General features: G+C 39.0%; 2 protein-coding genes and 1 long non-coding RNA gene across 3 annotated transcripts; 1 reads left to right on the top strand and 2 right to left on the bottom strand.

Moving 5' to 3' along the window:
• The first annotated feature begins 4,880 nt into the window (after nt 1-4,880).
• Nucleotides 4,881-8,010, top strand: LOC138877876 (uncharacterized). Its single transcript, XM_070157522.1, has 4 exons — nt 4,881-5,513; nt 5,829-5,993; nt 6,460-6,729; nt 7,393-8,010. The coding sequence occupies exons 1-4, from the start codon at nt 4,881-4,883 to the stop codon at nt 8,008-8,010; spliced, it is 1,686 nt and encodes a 561-aa protein (XP_070013623.1).
• Nucleotides 8,011-9,105: 1,095 nt separating this feature from the next.
• On the bottom strand, nt 9,106-10,494 carry LOC138877152 (uncharacterized). The gene is made up of 3 exons (XR_011402488.1): nt 10,430-10,494; nt 9,888-9,939; nt 9,106-9,213 (listed from the first exon to the last, which is right to left on the bottom strand). It is a non-coding gene; the product is annotated as an uncharacterized lncRNA (long non-coding RNA).
• A 2,425-nt stretch (nt 10,495-12,919) lies between these two features.
• Nucleotides 12,920-14,690, bottom strand: LOC104239014 (chlorophyllase-2-like). The gene is made up of 2 exons (XM_009793549.2): nt 14,336-14,690; nt 12,920-13,909 (listed from the first exon to the last, which is right to left on the bottom strand). Exons 1-2 carry the CDS (start codon nt 14,618-14,620, stop codon nt 13,211-13,213), a joined length of 984 nt encoding a protein of 327 aa, XP_009791851.1. The 5' UTR covers nt 14,621-14,690; the 3' UTR covers nt 12,920-13,210.
• Between the last annotated feature and the right edge of the window lie 526 nt (nt 14,691-15,216).

Below are 15,216 nucleotides of genomic sequence, written 5' to 3'. Positions count from 1 at the left end.
CTCGATCCTGATATACCTATAATGCGGAGGATACGGTGACACTCCTCCAAAAATCCTTGGGCATCATCTGAGGCTAACCCACTGAATACAGGAGGATCATACTTCTTGAACCTCTCAAGCCTCCGTTGCTCATCCTCTGAAACCGATGCCCTGTCCTCTTGCTGACCTGGGGCTACAGGCGGTATAGAAATAACCTCGGGAACCTAATCCACATGCACTTGCTGCTCAGGAGTGCGGGAAGCAGGAGTCTGTTCTCCTCCCCCGGCCTGAGATGTAGCTGCAGCAAGAGGAAGCAAACCTGCCTGAGTCAAAGTGGTGTACATGCTCATGAACTGTGCTAGAGTCTCCTGAAGTGCTGGAATAGTAGTAGCAGTAGGCGTGTCAGGTGCCTGTACTCCGGATGGAACTGCTGGTGGTACCTCGGTAGCAGCTCGCGCAGGTGCTCTGGCTGCACCACGTGCACGTCCTCGGCCTCTACCACGGCCCTGGCCTCTGATGGCTGCAGTAGGGGGCGCGGATGCCTGATCATCTCGGATAGCACGTGTCCTCACCATCTATGAGAGAATAGAAGACAGATGTTTAGAATTGTGACATCAAATCTCGCACGACGAGGAAATCAAATGAAGTGGAATTTTCCTAACAGTTACATAGCCTTTCGTAGATAAGTATATACATCTCCGTACCGATTAGTGAGACTCTAATAAACTGGCTTGTGATTCATGACTCTTATGAACCTACAGCTCTGATACCAACTTGTCACGACCCCGGTTCAACTTCTGTGAACCATCGTGATGGCACCTAGTCTCTAAGACTAGGTAAGCCTAACAATGCGGAAAATAAACCAAATCAGCGGAAGAAATAATAAAAACAAAATAGCGAAATAAAACAGTATTTAAAAGTGTCGCTCGGCATACACAATAATAATTCTTGAAATCTGAATACATTTCCCAAAACTCGGAATCTCATGATCACAAGCCTTTGAATGTCTACAAGCATCTAACTCCAGAATATCTAACAAAGGAAAGGAAAATATGGAAGGACTAATACTAAAAAGGGGCAGTAGAAAGGGACTCTTTAGTCTGCAGACACGGTAGATATACCTTAGAGTCTCTATAAGCGCCTCGCCTCAAGCGTGATGACTCTGAGTGGAGGTAATTGGATCTGCACATGAAAAACATGCACAGAAAGGGCATGAGGACACCATAGCGGTACTCAGTAAGTGTCAAGCCTAACCTCGGTCTGGTAGTGACGAGGAAGGTCAGGGCCCTACTGAGATTAAATGAAAAATAAGGTGCGACAATATAAGATAAAGCAGTACAGTTGAAAGATTACAATAAGAATCAATACAAGATAATAAGGATAACTACAACTGAAACAGAAATAGAAACAATCACCAGGAATACCACTCTTCTCAAAGATAATAATCGGGGATATCTTAGTATCCCGAGGATCTCTTGGTATCCCGAGGATCTCTTTGTATCCTCAATATATGCTAGGGGATCTCTTGGTATCTCGAGGATCTCTTGGTATCCTCAATATACGTGCAAGGGATCTCTTGGTATCCTGCACCTCAACTCAAATCATCAATACGTACAGGGGATCTCCCGAGATGCCGTCCCGTAGTCCCAAAGTAAAACACACAGCAACAACACAAGGAGTACTCAATTAAGCTAAATTTTGTACCAAGTAAAATAGGTAATTCTAACCTAACATGCTTCACATAATACAATTACGACAGTTTAAACAATAAAGAAATTAAGTAAATTAAACATGCTTTTCTAAGCTAACAACAGATTTAAATTTCAAGTAGAGTAAGCAAGAAAGGAAAAACAATTAAAGCTAGTTAAGTTAAAACAGGATATTCAACAATTAGCACAAGTACGCACTCGCTACCTCATGTACAAGGCATTTCAATTACGACAATACCAAATCCTAAGGGGAATGTCCCCACACAAGGTTACGCAAGCTACTTACTTCAAACAGGCTCAAAAGTCAACCCGAAACCACGTTCTTGCCATGAGTACTCGACTCCAAATGGCCCAAATCTATTCAATTCAATTGTATAATGTAAATAACACTTCAAGTAACTAATTCTACAAATAAAATCTAAGCTAATACACGAAATTAGGCAAATGACCAAAATACCCCTCGTGCCCACGTCTCGGAATCGGGTGAAATTTACATTTTCGTAAAACTCGTACTCTCACGAGTCTATTCATAACAATAACACTAAAATCGGAGTTCAATTGGCCCCTCAAATACCCATGCTAAGGTCTCTTAATCTCAGCCCTAATTACCCTTTTTCCCAAAACTTTTACCACTAATTAGGTCTTTAATCACATATAAACGAGTTATGATGTAAAAAATATTACTTACAAGTGATTCCCCTTTGGTTTCCTCAAAATTCACCCTCAAAAGCTTCAATCCCGTTCAAAAATGGTGGAAAAATGAAGAAGGGTCGCAGATGGGCTATTTAAATACTGCCCAGATATTCCTTCTTCGCGAACGCGGAAGGCCCCTCACGTTCGCGAAGCACAAATTCACTTGGGTCCAGATTCCTTCATCACGAACGTGATGCCTAGGTTGCGAACGCGATGTAACACCTCTTCCTCCTACGCGAACGCGGGAACACCATCGCAACCGCATAGGTATAAAACCTCCCAGCTTCGTGAACGTAGGAGACTCATCACAAGCGCGAATCACAAAAACTCCCCTAGCGCCAGCTCCTCTTCACAAACATGAGACCCTACTCGCAAACGCGAAGAAGGAAACCAGAATTGGGCATCTATAGTTTTTTCTTCATTTCCAACAAGTTCCAAAATGCCCGTTGAGCATCCGAAACACACCTGAGGCCCCCGGGACCTCCACCAAACATGTTAACCATTCCTAAAACATCATTCAAACTTGTTCCAATCTTTGAAACGCTCAAAACAAGACCAAAACACCAATTTAGCATCGGACTCAAGAACAAAAACTTCAAAACTTTCAAAATACGCTTTTGATCAAAAGGTCTATCAAACCTCGTCCGAATGACCTAAAAATTTTCACACACGTCATATTCAACACTACGGAACTACTCCAACTTCCGGAATTCCATTCCGAACCTTGGATCAAAATCTCACTAGCGAACCGGAAACTTCAATAATTTAACTTTCGGCATTTCAAGTCTAAGTTAGCTACGGACCTCCAAAACACCATCCGAACATGCTCCTTAACCAGAAATCACCCAACGGAGCAAACGGAACCATCAGAATTCCATTCCGAGGCCATATTCACACTATTCTGACTACGGTCAAATTTCCAAAACTTAAGCTCTTATTTAAGGACTAAGTGTCCCAAAACTCTCTGAAACTCCCAATAATTCCCCCTGGCAACTCACAATAGCAGAAACAAATACGGGGAAAGCAGTTAATAGGGGATCGGGGCATAAATTTTTAAAACGACCAGCTGGGTCGTTACAGTGATGTTTGTCATCAAGCTAAGCAGACTAGGCTCCTTTTTCCCATAAGCCAAATCATGTCAAATGGAATATTTGACCTTATACACATTGATACTTGCGGACCTTTCAAGTCTAACACCTATAATGGTTATAAATATTTTCTAACTGTTGTATATGATTTTAGTAGAGGAACATGGATCTTTCTGCTAAGTTCAAAAGCAAATGCATTCACAGTTCTAAAATCTTTCTTTGCCATGATAGAAAGGCAGTTTAGCATTAAGGTCAAGAAGGTGAGATCTGATAATGCCTTAGAATTAGGAGGAGGATCGCAACAATCTGATTTCCTATTTTCACAAGGATTTTACATGAAACTTCTTGCGTGGGGACACCCCAACAAAATGGTATAGTTGAGAGGAAGCATAGGCATTTACAGAAGGTTGCAAGGGTTTTGTTCTTTAAATCCAAAGTTCCTATACAATACTGGAGTGAGTGCATTTTAACTGCAACATATTTAATAAATAAGTTCCCTTCTAGAGTACTTAAGGGAAAGGCTCCCTATCAAATCATGTTTGGCAAACCACCAGTGTTTGACAATCTAAAGGTTTTTGGATGTTTGTGCTATTCTTCTACTTTAGCTCACAACATAAGCAAACTTGATCCTATAGCACAGGTATGTGCCTTCTTGGGATATTCACTACATCAAAAAGGGTACAAGTTTTTAGATTTGAAGACAAAGACTATCTTTATTTCTAGAGATGTGAAGTTTTATGAGAATCATTTTCCTTTTGTCACCACACCCACATCACAAACTCATCAGGTGTTTCCTCCAACTCCACATGTCCCAGATCTTAACAAAAATATAAGTTGTTCTATTAAAACCTTCCCTAGTTAAGAGCAAGAAATTAAAAACACATAACTCGATGAACTAAATACGCTAGAAATTTCAGGCAATTATGTTTCAAATAATTAACCACTCATAATCGTGCAATTCTCAAGGAAAAGCGTGCTCTCTGTTGAAATATTTGTTAGAATGTTAGCTATAGTGTTAGAATGTACAGCTTGATTCCAGCTAAGTTAACATGGTAGATATTAGTTACTTAAGTAGGTACTTAGTGATAGCTTATTTTTGTATTAAATATACATTAGTGTACAGTGTAATAACCGACTTTAACAGAAATGAAGAGAAACATTCTTCTTCTCTATCTCTACGTAACTATTTCTCTTTCTCCATTGCTCAACAGCCCAATCTAGATCTAGGATTTCATCATGGTATCAGAGCCCACGTTGAAGATCCATGCATTGTTATCAAGTTCCTAGATTCTTAGATGCATTCAGTAATTGAGTTGGAGTAATTTTTAATATCTTCGATGCTAGGGCTTATCGATAATCAACGGCTACATTTTTTTGTCCTTCTTCATCTAAGCTCGATTATCGCTCAACAATGACGATCGAGAGTGAAGAAATTGATACAAGTGCAGCAACAGTCAGAGGAGGTCTTATCTTAATTGATCAACATCTTGCATTGTTCCTTCAACCATGCGATACTACAGGTAGCTCTCTAATTTTAGTCAAATTAACTAGACCTGAGAATTATACACTGTGGAGTAGTACAACACGTGTGAATTTACTAGGAAAGAGTGAGCTAGGGTTTGTGGATGGTAGATACCCTAAGGAGAAGTTTGATATAACTTTTCATAAATTGTGGGAAAAGTGTATTGACATAGTACTCTCAAGGATCATGAATTCAATAAGTTATGAGTTGTTAAGTGGCACGGTGTGTGCCTCAAGTGCTCACAAAGTGTGGATGGACCTCAAAGAAAGGTTTGATAAAGTTAATGGCTCTCGTGTGTTGTATCTTTACAAACAGATTTCCGCTTTGACTCAAGGGATATCCTTTGTGCCAACTTATTTCTCTACGTTGAAGGAACTTTGGGCAGAGTTTGATGCTCTTATGTTATGCCTTCGGTGTGGCTGTGAGGAGTCAAAGAAGTATGTTGAGCAATTTCAATACCAAAGGCTATTGCAGTTTTTGATGGGATTTAATGAGTCTTACTCCGAATCTAGCAACCAGATAGTGAACATGCTGCACTTTCCCTCTATTAATATAGCCTATTCTATGATTATTTCTAAGGAGAGTAGAAGGTCTATGTGTCAAACATCCCAAATTTTTGAAGTAAAACTACCATGCTCAGTGGCAAAACCATAGGTGTGCCAAACAATGGCACATGTCTATTCAGTGGGAAAGGCCACAACAACTCGTTAGGAGGCTCTACAGGAGTGAACTCTTATGCTAGAGGGAACAACTACTTGGTGGATAGTCCTATGATAGAGGAAATTGTTATTGACAACAAAAAATAACTCTTTGTACTATGACTACTGCAACTTTAAGGGACATGCTAGAGAGAACTGCTACAAGTTAAATGGATATCCCCCTGACTTTAAAGCTAAGAAGAAGTTTGGCTTAGGAAATGCAGTGCATTATGCTCAGGATTCATCTACTAGTGCAGGAAACAATCAAGCTGCTACTGTAACTAATTTTGCATGTTCTTCACTGGTACGACATAGTGCTACAACTGGACAGGGAACTCAGAATGTATTTCTCAACATTCCACAGTTCACTTAGGAAAAGTATTAACAAATAATTCGACTATTGGGAAAAGGCAACAGTTCAACAACAACAATGCCAGTAGGTATGACATCTTGTGCACTGAACTCAAAAGTGTTGGCTAAGTAGATAGCAGACTCAGGTGCTTCAAGCCACATGGTGGATAGTCTTAATATGTTGATTAATCCTAAGTTGCTTGCTAGTAATAAGGGTGGCACAATTCAATTCCCTATAGGAAACATAGCTAATATCAGTCATATAGGATCCTCCGATATTATTCAGGGACAAAGGATTAGTAATGTCCTACATACACCTGATTTCAAATACAACTTATTCTCTATCTCAAAGCTAACAAAAAAATGAGATGGGCAGTGATGTTCTTTCCTGAATTCTGTATTTTTTAGGAACTTTCCAGTGGACAGTCAAAGGTATTGGTAGAGAAGATGATGGGCTATATATTTTATACTCTGGAGATGTCAGTACAAGTGGATCTCCAGATCCCAATACAATTCCTAAACCATTGGTTCCTAGAACACCACCACCTACTGTAAATATGATCAAAAACCACAAAATAATGGATGTAGCCTTATGGAATAAGATATTAGGGCATACACCTGAAAAAACTTTGAGGAACATAGCTGTATTTCAGGACTGTGAATGCAAGAATACTACTGAATCTTGTACTGTATGTCCTTTGGCAAAACAGACCATTCTTCCTTTCCCTTTGAGCACTACTGACACCAATGCTTGTTTCACACATTACATAGTGATGTGTGGAGACCCTATAGAGTTCCTACTTTTGATGGAAAGAAGAATTTTCTTACTATTATATATGACTACTCTAGATATTGTTAGATAGTTTTGTTGCCTACTAAGGCAGAAGTGACTTAGATCCTTTTTTTAATGATTCAGAATATCTATTCATCCTCTGTGAAGATCTTTAGGTTAGATAACGGGAGTGAATTTCTTAATTCTTAAGTGGCTGAGCTACTAAAGTCTAAAGGAATTATTCATCAAAGTTCTTTGCATATATACTCCACAGCAGAATGGGGTTGCAGAGAGGAGATTTTAGTACATTTTAGAGGAGTGAATTCCTTTGCATATGATTCAGGTACATTTTAGTTGTTTCTAAGTTTCTAAGATTTCAGGCAGCTATTCCTCTTAGATTCTAGGGAGAGTGTATTACCACAACTGTGTATATCATAAACAGACTGCCCTTAGTTGTAATTCAAGGAAAATCTCCTTTTGAAGTTTTACTTGGTCATGCTCCTTCGTTGGAGCATACGAGAGTGTTTGGCTGCCTTGAGTTTGCTACAGATGTGAGGAAATCATACAAATTTGCTCCCAGAGCAGTTCTAGCTGTCTTCTTAGGCTATTTTGTGACACAAAAGGGCTACAAAATGTTGGTATTCACTCTAAGACTTTTACTGTTAGTAGAGATGTACTGTTCAAGGAAGATGTATTTCCTTTGAAGTATGCTGACACTACCTCTTCTATATTTCTTGTCGTGGATCTTACTTCTGTTATTCTCTCTTATCCTGAGAACAATTCATCATCTCAGCAATCTGAACACATCCCTTTTGCTAATTCTTTACCTGGTAAAGAGATTTCTTTCAACAACTTCGCAAGTGAAATTGCTGCAGACAATGGTGACAATTCAACTGCTGGTGATCTTGATGTCTCAGTGTCAATACCTACTGAGCCAAGCTTGCCCTTCTCTTCACCATCGCCTGTCCCTGAGCCCCATCATAATAGGAAATCCACCAGAGCTAGCAGACCTCCTATTTGGATGAGGGACTATGTCACTCACAATAAAGGGAAGGCTCAGTACTGTTATCCTATTTCCCCCTATGTTAGTTATGATAATGTTTCTTCATATTTTGGCAGTGCCTTGGCAGCTTACTCTGTCATTGTTGAACCTAAGACATTTTCTGAAGTTGTCAAAGACCCAAGTGGATTGCTGTAGTGAAGAATGAGATTTTAGCTCTAGAAGAAAACAACATTTAGAGCATAGTGGCTCTACCTCTAGGAAAGATGCCCATTGGCTGCAAATGGGTCTTTAAGGTTAAGTACACTTCTTCAGGAGAGTCGAAAGATATAAGACAAGGCTTATAGCTTAGCCACTTGAGAGTTAAAATGGTCACCGTGAGGTATATTTTGGCCATAGCTGCTAACATTGATTCATTTATCATATGGATGTCCACAATGCTTTCTTGCATGGGGAGCTACTTGAAGAGGTCTACATAGAGGTTCCTCCTGATTTTTCCAGCAAAGGAAGGAAACAGATGGCTTGCAAACTTCATCCTCTGTGAAGATCTTTAGGTCTATACTGAAACTTTTTCTCAATTGTCTAAAATGGTCACTGTGAGGTCTGTTTTGGCCATAGCTACTGCCAAACATTGGTTAATTTATAAGATAGATGTCCACAATGCTTTTTGCATGGGGAGCTACTTGAAGAGGTCTACATGGAGGTTTCTCCTGGTTTTGCCAGCCAAAGAAGGAAACAGATGGCTTGCAAACTTCATAAGTCCTTGTATTGGCTTAAACAAGCCTCTGGACAATGGAACCCTAGATGTCATGTAGCCTCCTGATTATAAATGTGGTGCGCTACACATCCATAATCAAGACTCTACTAGACACGGCTCATAGACAACCCCTAGGACAGACTTGCTCTGATACCAAGTTTGTCACGACCCAAACTGAAGGGCCATGACTAGCACCCGACCACACTTGCCGAGCACCAACGTACATTTCATCTAACCTTCATTATTATCTTTTAAGGCTGACGAGATCAATATAAATGGTAGACCTAGATCATGGACAACCAGCAATAAAATATGACGGCATGAACATACATAGCAGGGGATGACCAGACAATCAAGAAACTACATATAAGGTATGAGCTACCACGCTACTATGAAAGACTATACAACAAAAACTAGCCGACAAGGCATACCAAACTATACATGAGCCGACACCTATCTATGAGCCTCTAAAAGAACATAAGTGTTGCAACATAGCCGGAACAGGGCCCCGACATACCCATAATGTCTATAACAAAAATTGCATACCAAGACCAAGGCAAGTCCGGAGAAGGGATCTCGCCAATCACCGCTGAACTGGACAGTCTACTGTGGTGGGGGAGCTGCACCTGCCTGTCTATCAGGACCTGCAGCACGACATGCAGCGTCCACAAATAAAAGGACGTCAGTACGAATAAAGTACTGAGTATGTAAGGCAAGGAACCATAAATACGATCAGTAATGTAAGCAAGGATAGAGAATATACAACCTGTAACATCTTAGTACCTCTGAGGGCTACTTACATGAAATGCATGATACATATGTATAAATACATAAACCTTTAAAGCATTCGCCTCTGTGGGCATCATCATCATCATATCGTACCCGGCCATAATAGGCTCGGTAGAATCGTACCCGGCCACGTGGAGCTCGGTAAAACCCAACTGATCAGTGGTTGCACAATAGGTGCCGTACCCGGCCAACTATAGCGTGGCTCGGTAGAGTAAAATAGATACATATATATAATGCATGCTCGACTCATGGAATCACATTCTAAACCTTTCGGAGTGACGTAAGGTCGGTATCCTCTGTACACGTTATTAGGACTAACTCTTCACTATGAACCTTATAAGAATCAGGAAGTACCAACAACATTGATAACATAAGACTAAGAGAAGCAACATTAACATCAATCGTTCCATAAGAGGGAAAACAATGTAAGTACTGCTAGCTTCTAAGAGTAGAGTATCTTGGAAGATCGTTCATTACATTATGTGCAATCGGAGTCGTGCAAAAGAAGGAAAGGGATAGCCTCACATACCTTGTATATACTGCCCCAATCTCAAGCTATGCAATTGTCAAAACTCCTTAGTCTACAATAAGAGAAACGATACTATCGTTATCATTTAAGCGTCATAACTATTATGTATCGACCACAACCTATTTTACGATGAAACGGACAGCACCTCCCCTATATATATGACCTCACACCATTCAAAACAATCACCAAACAGCCCAAACAACATCAATAATAAACATATTGAGCCTCCCAAAATAGTCCACACACAGCCTAATCACTCCATACATACGACGACCACCGTAGTCGTGTCAAACAACCTGGAAATGTTACGAATAACTATCAGCCCATAACCCTACATATATATGGTGTTTCTCCACACCCTTCCTCCTCCAAAACTCCACAAGATAGTAGTAAAATACGCAGCCCAACAACAACGCAAAACAGTCCACAAAACAATAACATTACTTCCAAGCCTTTCGATATATATTTCACAAGTTCTAGCTTCAATGGCTTAGCTGCAACTTGGATAATCTTAAATACATATAGAGTAAGAGGTTCCTTACCTTTATACAGAAAGAACAACTCCAATTTGACCTTAAATTTCCATGAAATATCCCTCCAATGCTGCCACAACAACAAAAAAGTGAAACTAGCGATCAATTAGTGTTTTTCGGCACTAGAATCACTTTAGAAGGCTTGAAATCACCTAGGATTGATATTAAGAACATGAGGGAGTATTTACAGAACATAAACCCTTTAAAACAACCTCCCACACGAGCTGGAACGACACAAAAATGAGCAACAACAAGAAGAACAAGAGACTTACTAGCGCCACGGAATTCCCGACACTTGATTTGTGTTGTTTGCCCTTTTTTTGGGTCTTGAATCTTGAGAGAACCTTGAGAGGATGTTCCTAGGGTTCTAAGGTCTGAAAATAGTGAAAAGAAATGACTTAAAACGGGTTGGAGTCATCCTATATAGGCCCAAATATCTTAAACCGACTTAGTGGGCCCCATAGAGAGGTGCTTGGCGCAATCTCGCGAAAACGCGAGTATCTCTCTACTCCGAGATCGTATCGATGAACGGTTTAATGAGTTGGAAACTAGACTCCTAGATCTTTAATTTGGTTGGTATATCACCCCGTAATTCCTTGTAAATTATGAGAAAAGATTAGAAACATTTGACCCAATGTTTAAGTAAAATTATGAACCTAAGTTGCGACAACTTTTGTCGACTTTTGTTTCATAACTCGTTTGACTTCAAGACTTATGATACGGATATTATATGATTAAAATACCTTAATAAATGACCTCTTGAGTGTATTAAGCACCGCTAGATTACCTGAAAATACGAGTTACAACATCCTTGATTCGTTTAACTTCTAATACTGGTTAATCACCCTTATACACTCTTGTATCACTTAAGACCAATAGGATTGACTTCTTATCATCTAAAAGATAATTCCTTCTTGGATTTATGTTAACTAATATATGGCATGAACTAACACATGTGGATATGGATTGTAACAGAAGTAGTCCAAGTCTGATCCTACAAACTAGAAATGATCTAAAGCTCAAGTTTAAGATGAAGGGCCTAGGTGAACTTAAGTTCTTTCTGGGGATAGAGTTTTCCAGGTCAAAGCAAGGGATTGTGATGAGCCAAAGGAAGTATGCATTGGAGTTAATTGCTGAAACTAGGACTTGGTGGTGCTAAACCTGTTGGTACACCCATGGAGACCTGCTCTAAACTCACCTCTGTTGAGTTTGATAATTTCTTGAGCAAGGAATCCTCTAATGAAGCTGATGCAGAAGACAAAGAACTTGAGAATGTTGGTCCTTATCTGAGATTGATAGGCAGACTTCTGTATCTTACCATTACTAGAATGACATATCATATGTAGTTCAAGTACTCAGTCAGTATATGTATGGACCTAAGCAGTCTTATATGGATGCTGCTTTGAGAGTTGTGAGGTACATCAAGACAGCTCTGGGACTTAGTCTGTTGATACCTTCAGGAGGATCTGGGAAACTTGAAGCCTATTGTGACTCAGATTGAGGTAGTTTCTTACTATCAAGAAGGTCAGTAACATGATATGTAGTTAAGTTTGGTGATGCATTGGTATCTTGGAAGTCTAAGAAGCGGGAAATAGTTGCTAGAAGCTCAGCTGGAGCAGAATTTAGAAGCATGGCTTCAATAGTTGCAGAATTAACTTGGCTTACAGGATTGTTCTCAGATTTGGGAGTGAAGTTACCTTACTGTGACAACAAAGCTGCAATCTAGATTGTTGCTAATCATATCTTCCATGAAAGAACCAAATATTGATATTGATTGCCACTATGTGAGAGAAAATATTGTACAAATTTTGATCAAGACTCATCATATGCCTACCAAAGAACAACAAGCTGATTTACTGACTAAGAGCCTTGGAAAGTGCAACATAACTATCTGATGTCCAAGTTGAGGTTGAAGGATATGTTTCAACCATCAGCTTGAGGGAGGGTGTTGAAATGTAAGTTAAAATGTTAGCTATAGTGTTAGAGTGTACGGCTTGATTCCAGCTAAGCTAAGTTAGCAGAGCATTAGTTAGTTAAGTATGTACTTAGTGATAACTTATTTTTGTATATAAATATAAACTATTGTATAGTGTAATAACCGACTTTAACAAAAATGAAGAGAAACATTCTTCTTCTCTACCTCTGTGTAACTCATTCTCCTTCTCCATAGCTCAGCAACTCAATCTAGATCTAGGATTTCAGCACCCCGCCCCCCTCCTTTTCTTCGAAAGCATGTTATCTTATTTCACCATTAAATTCAATTCATATTTACGTATTGCAACATGTAACATGTCTTATTTTCAAGATTTAAAATTTCATATATTATGTAGACTTACCTGTAGTTTGTGGTTGTAAATATTTTTTGAATGACCAGATCTTTAAAAAAATTCTTGTATATATATATATATATATATATATATAACTCTTTTTTATACAAGAAATCGATTTCAAGAAAATAAAAAAGGAGCTAGCGAACGATTACTATACGAAAGAGAATAAGAAAAAAAAAACTTCTTTATTACGCATTTCCGAAACAAACAAACTTATTCCTCAAACATATACAATAACAACAACCCAGTATAATTCTAGCAGTAGGGTCTGGGGAGGGTAGTGTATACGCATACCTTATTTCTCAAACATATATATAGTACATATATTGTCGTCGAATGTGACCAAATTTCAAAATACAATTATAGGAATGCAGACGTCCACACACTTGGTAGATAGATTTATTTTCATATAGTAGTACATCTCAAAAGATCTTTATATTTTATGACTATATTTTCAAAATTACTCCTCGATAGATATAACAGGATCAAGTGTAATAGGAGCACGAATTTTAGGCGATTCCACAATATTAATTAAATCATCAGCTTGACCATCCAAATAAGCCTTGAGAAATGCCACAAAAAGCCCTCCAACAGTCCTTCTCATGGTATCCTTCGATGCCTTTCCACTTTTCGTCATCCAACTAATCAAAGCTGCCGTTCCATCATCCAACATATCAAGATGGCCATAATCCTTAGCCAAGAAATAATAACAAGGAGGCTTACTCTCGTTGAAAAACTCAGCATGATTTACCCCATTTGGTGCGCCAGGTGGACACACACCAAATGCTCGTTGATTTGACAAGCCGGAACCAATTACAGCCACGGGAATTGATTGATCAAAACTGTAAGGAATAAATTGGAGAATATTGGGAGAGCATAAACAGGACAGAGAGGATCCTGCTACTGGATCAATTCCGAGGAGTGCTGAGATTTTGAGAGGGGGTTCTAATTGGGTTGCGTTTGATGTTGAGCTGCCGCCGTGGCCTAATGCTAGGGCGAATGCTGTTTTGCCACCTCTGCTGTGGCCGGAGACGGCGACTTTCTGGAGGTCCGGAAGGACTTTCTCCGGCAGGACAGCGTCTAGGTTGTTAGTTGATAACCACTCTACTATTTTTTTTGCGTTTTTCACTTCCTGGCTTTGGGTTGCCATAGGAGAAAACTGCAACAATATTTAAACACGTCGAAAGATAACCTTAGCTAAGGGATTGGGACTTCAATCTCAAAGATGAATGACAATTCTTAGATAATAATTACCCAAACGCTGGACTGTAATGAATATTTTGGTGTGTTTGGTATAACAAATATTTTCCAAGATGTGTTCCATGAGAAAGTCATTTACTAGAAATGTTTTTTTCCCTCTCTCACAGATTCTTTTGAAGTATTTTAACTTCATACTGATTATTAAATTGAGTTAAGGAATGGATGCAGTTTGATCATCATATCTATGAACCAAAGTGAGATCAATCAGTTTTACTTCGCTATATACTGATTAGTGGCACAATGCTTAAGTGTAACGTAGTTTAATTTCTTTTTGTTTGAAAAGCAAAAAAGAAACCATGAGAAGTCCAACAGCAGAACTCAATACCTGAGGAGCGACGATGATATATTGATGGGAAGAAATGTGTAGAAGGAGGGATTTGTAGCAGTTTGGCTGGAGCATGAAACCATGGAAAAAGAGTAAAACGGGATAGGATCCTTGTGTAGTGGGCGAAAACACTAACAATGGACATGGCAGGACATCAAAGAGAAATGAGCGCTTAACGTTTATTATCTCTACAGCCTCATCTCCTACTTGAAAATCTAATGCTATACCATCATCCCCTACCTTCTTTGCCATCTCTCTCTTTCTCTCTCCGTGCTTCTGTTGCATGCAGCAAAGCCTCTTGATTTATAGTGAATGCAATATATGGAACCTTAGCTAAGGCAGTTAATGAGCTTAAATGGACAAACCTACCTCACCGTCTCAATAGAATTTAACTTATGTAGTACATGAACATTAATGTATCATATCATCATACAAACTGTCGAAACATTAGGAGTGGATCTGATTTTCACAATTTCCTTTCCCTTTTTCCCTCCCCATCCTCCTATATAATAAATCTTTAAAAAATAAATAAATTATAAGCCAGTGACCTGATCATTAAGATTTATCACTGTTTTCCCGATGCCAAAGTAATCTAGTATACATCTTTTTTTAAAAAATGAAAACCTGAAGGTAATTACATTGAACACCTGTTCTAAAACGGATCTAGTTTTACGTAATTTTACCATGCAAATGAGGTCGCAAAAAATTGAACTTTCTTGCTTGCTTCTTCTTTTCCTTTAGGGAAAAGCAAAACGTGCTGCTTTGTTTTAACGTTATTAGCAGAGACGTGCGGAAGCTGTCATAATATAATTCTTTGTTTGTCGATATTTGTCTAATCATATCTCCAGTTTTGCATATTGATGTTTTAACTTCAATTTTAT

The sequence above is a fragment of the Nicotiana sylvestris genome, chromosome 9, assembly GCF_000393655.2.
Source record: "Nicotiana sylvestris chromosome 9, ASM39365v2, whole genome shotgun sequence".
Taxonomy (NCBI): domain Eukaryota; kingdom Viridiplantae; phylum Streptophyta; class Magnoliopsida; order Solanales; family Solanaceae; genus Nicotiana; species Nicotiana sylvestris.
Note: the sequence above shows the minus strand (reverse complement) of the source record. Positions and strands in the feature narration are given on the sequence as shown.

Bases quoted from the DNA above. Each gene is read 5' to 3' on its own strand.
- LOC104239014 (XM_009793549.2), bottom strand. From the start codon at position 14,620: ATGCAACAGAAGCACGGAGAGAGAAAGAGAGAGATGGCAAAGAAGGTA. The intron at 13,910-14,335 runs GTATTGAGTTCT...ATATTGTTGCAG, and splicing joins ATATCATCGTCGCTCCTCAG to TTTTCTCCTATGGCAACCCA.
- LOC138877876 (XM_070157522.1), top strand. From the start codon at position 4,881: ATGACGATCGAGAGTGAAGAAATTGATACAAGTGCAGCAACAGTCAGA. The intron at 5,994-6,459 runs GTACGACATAGT...GGAACTTTCCAG, and splicing joins ATTTTGCATGTTCTTCACTG to TGGACAGTCAAAGGTATTGG. The intron at 6,730-7,392 runs GTATGTCCTTTG...ATTTGCTCCCAG, and splicing joins ATACTACTGAATCTTGTACT to AGCAGTTCTAGCTGTCTTCT.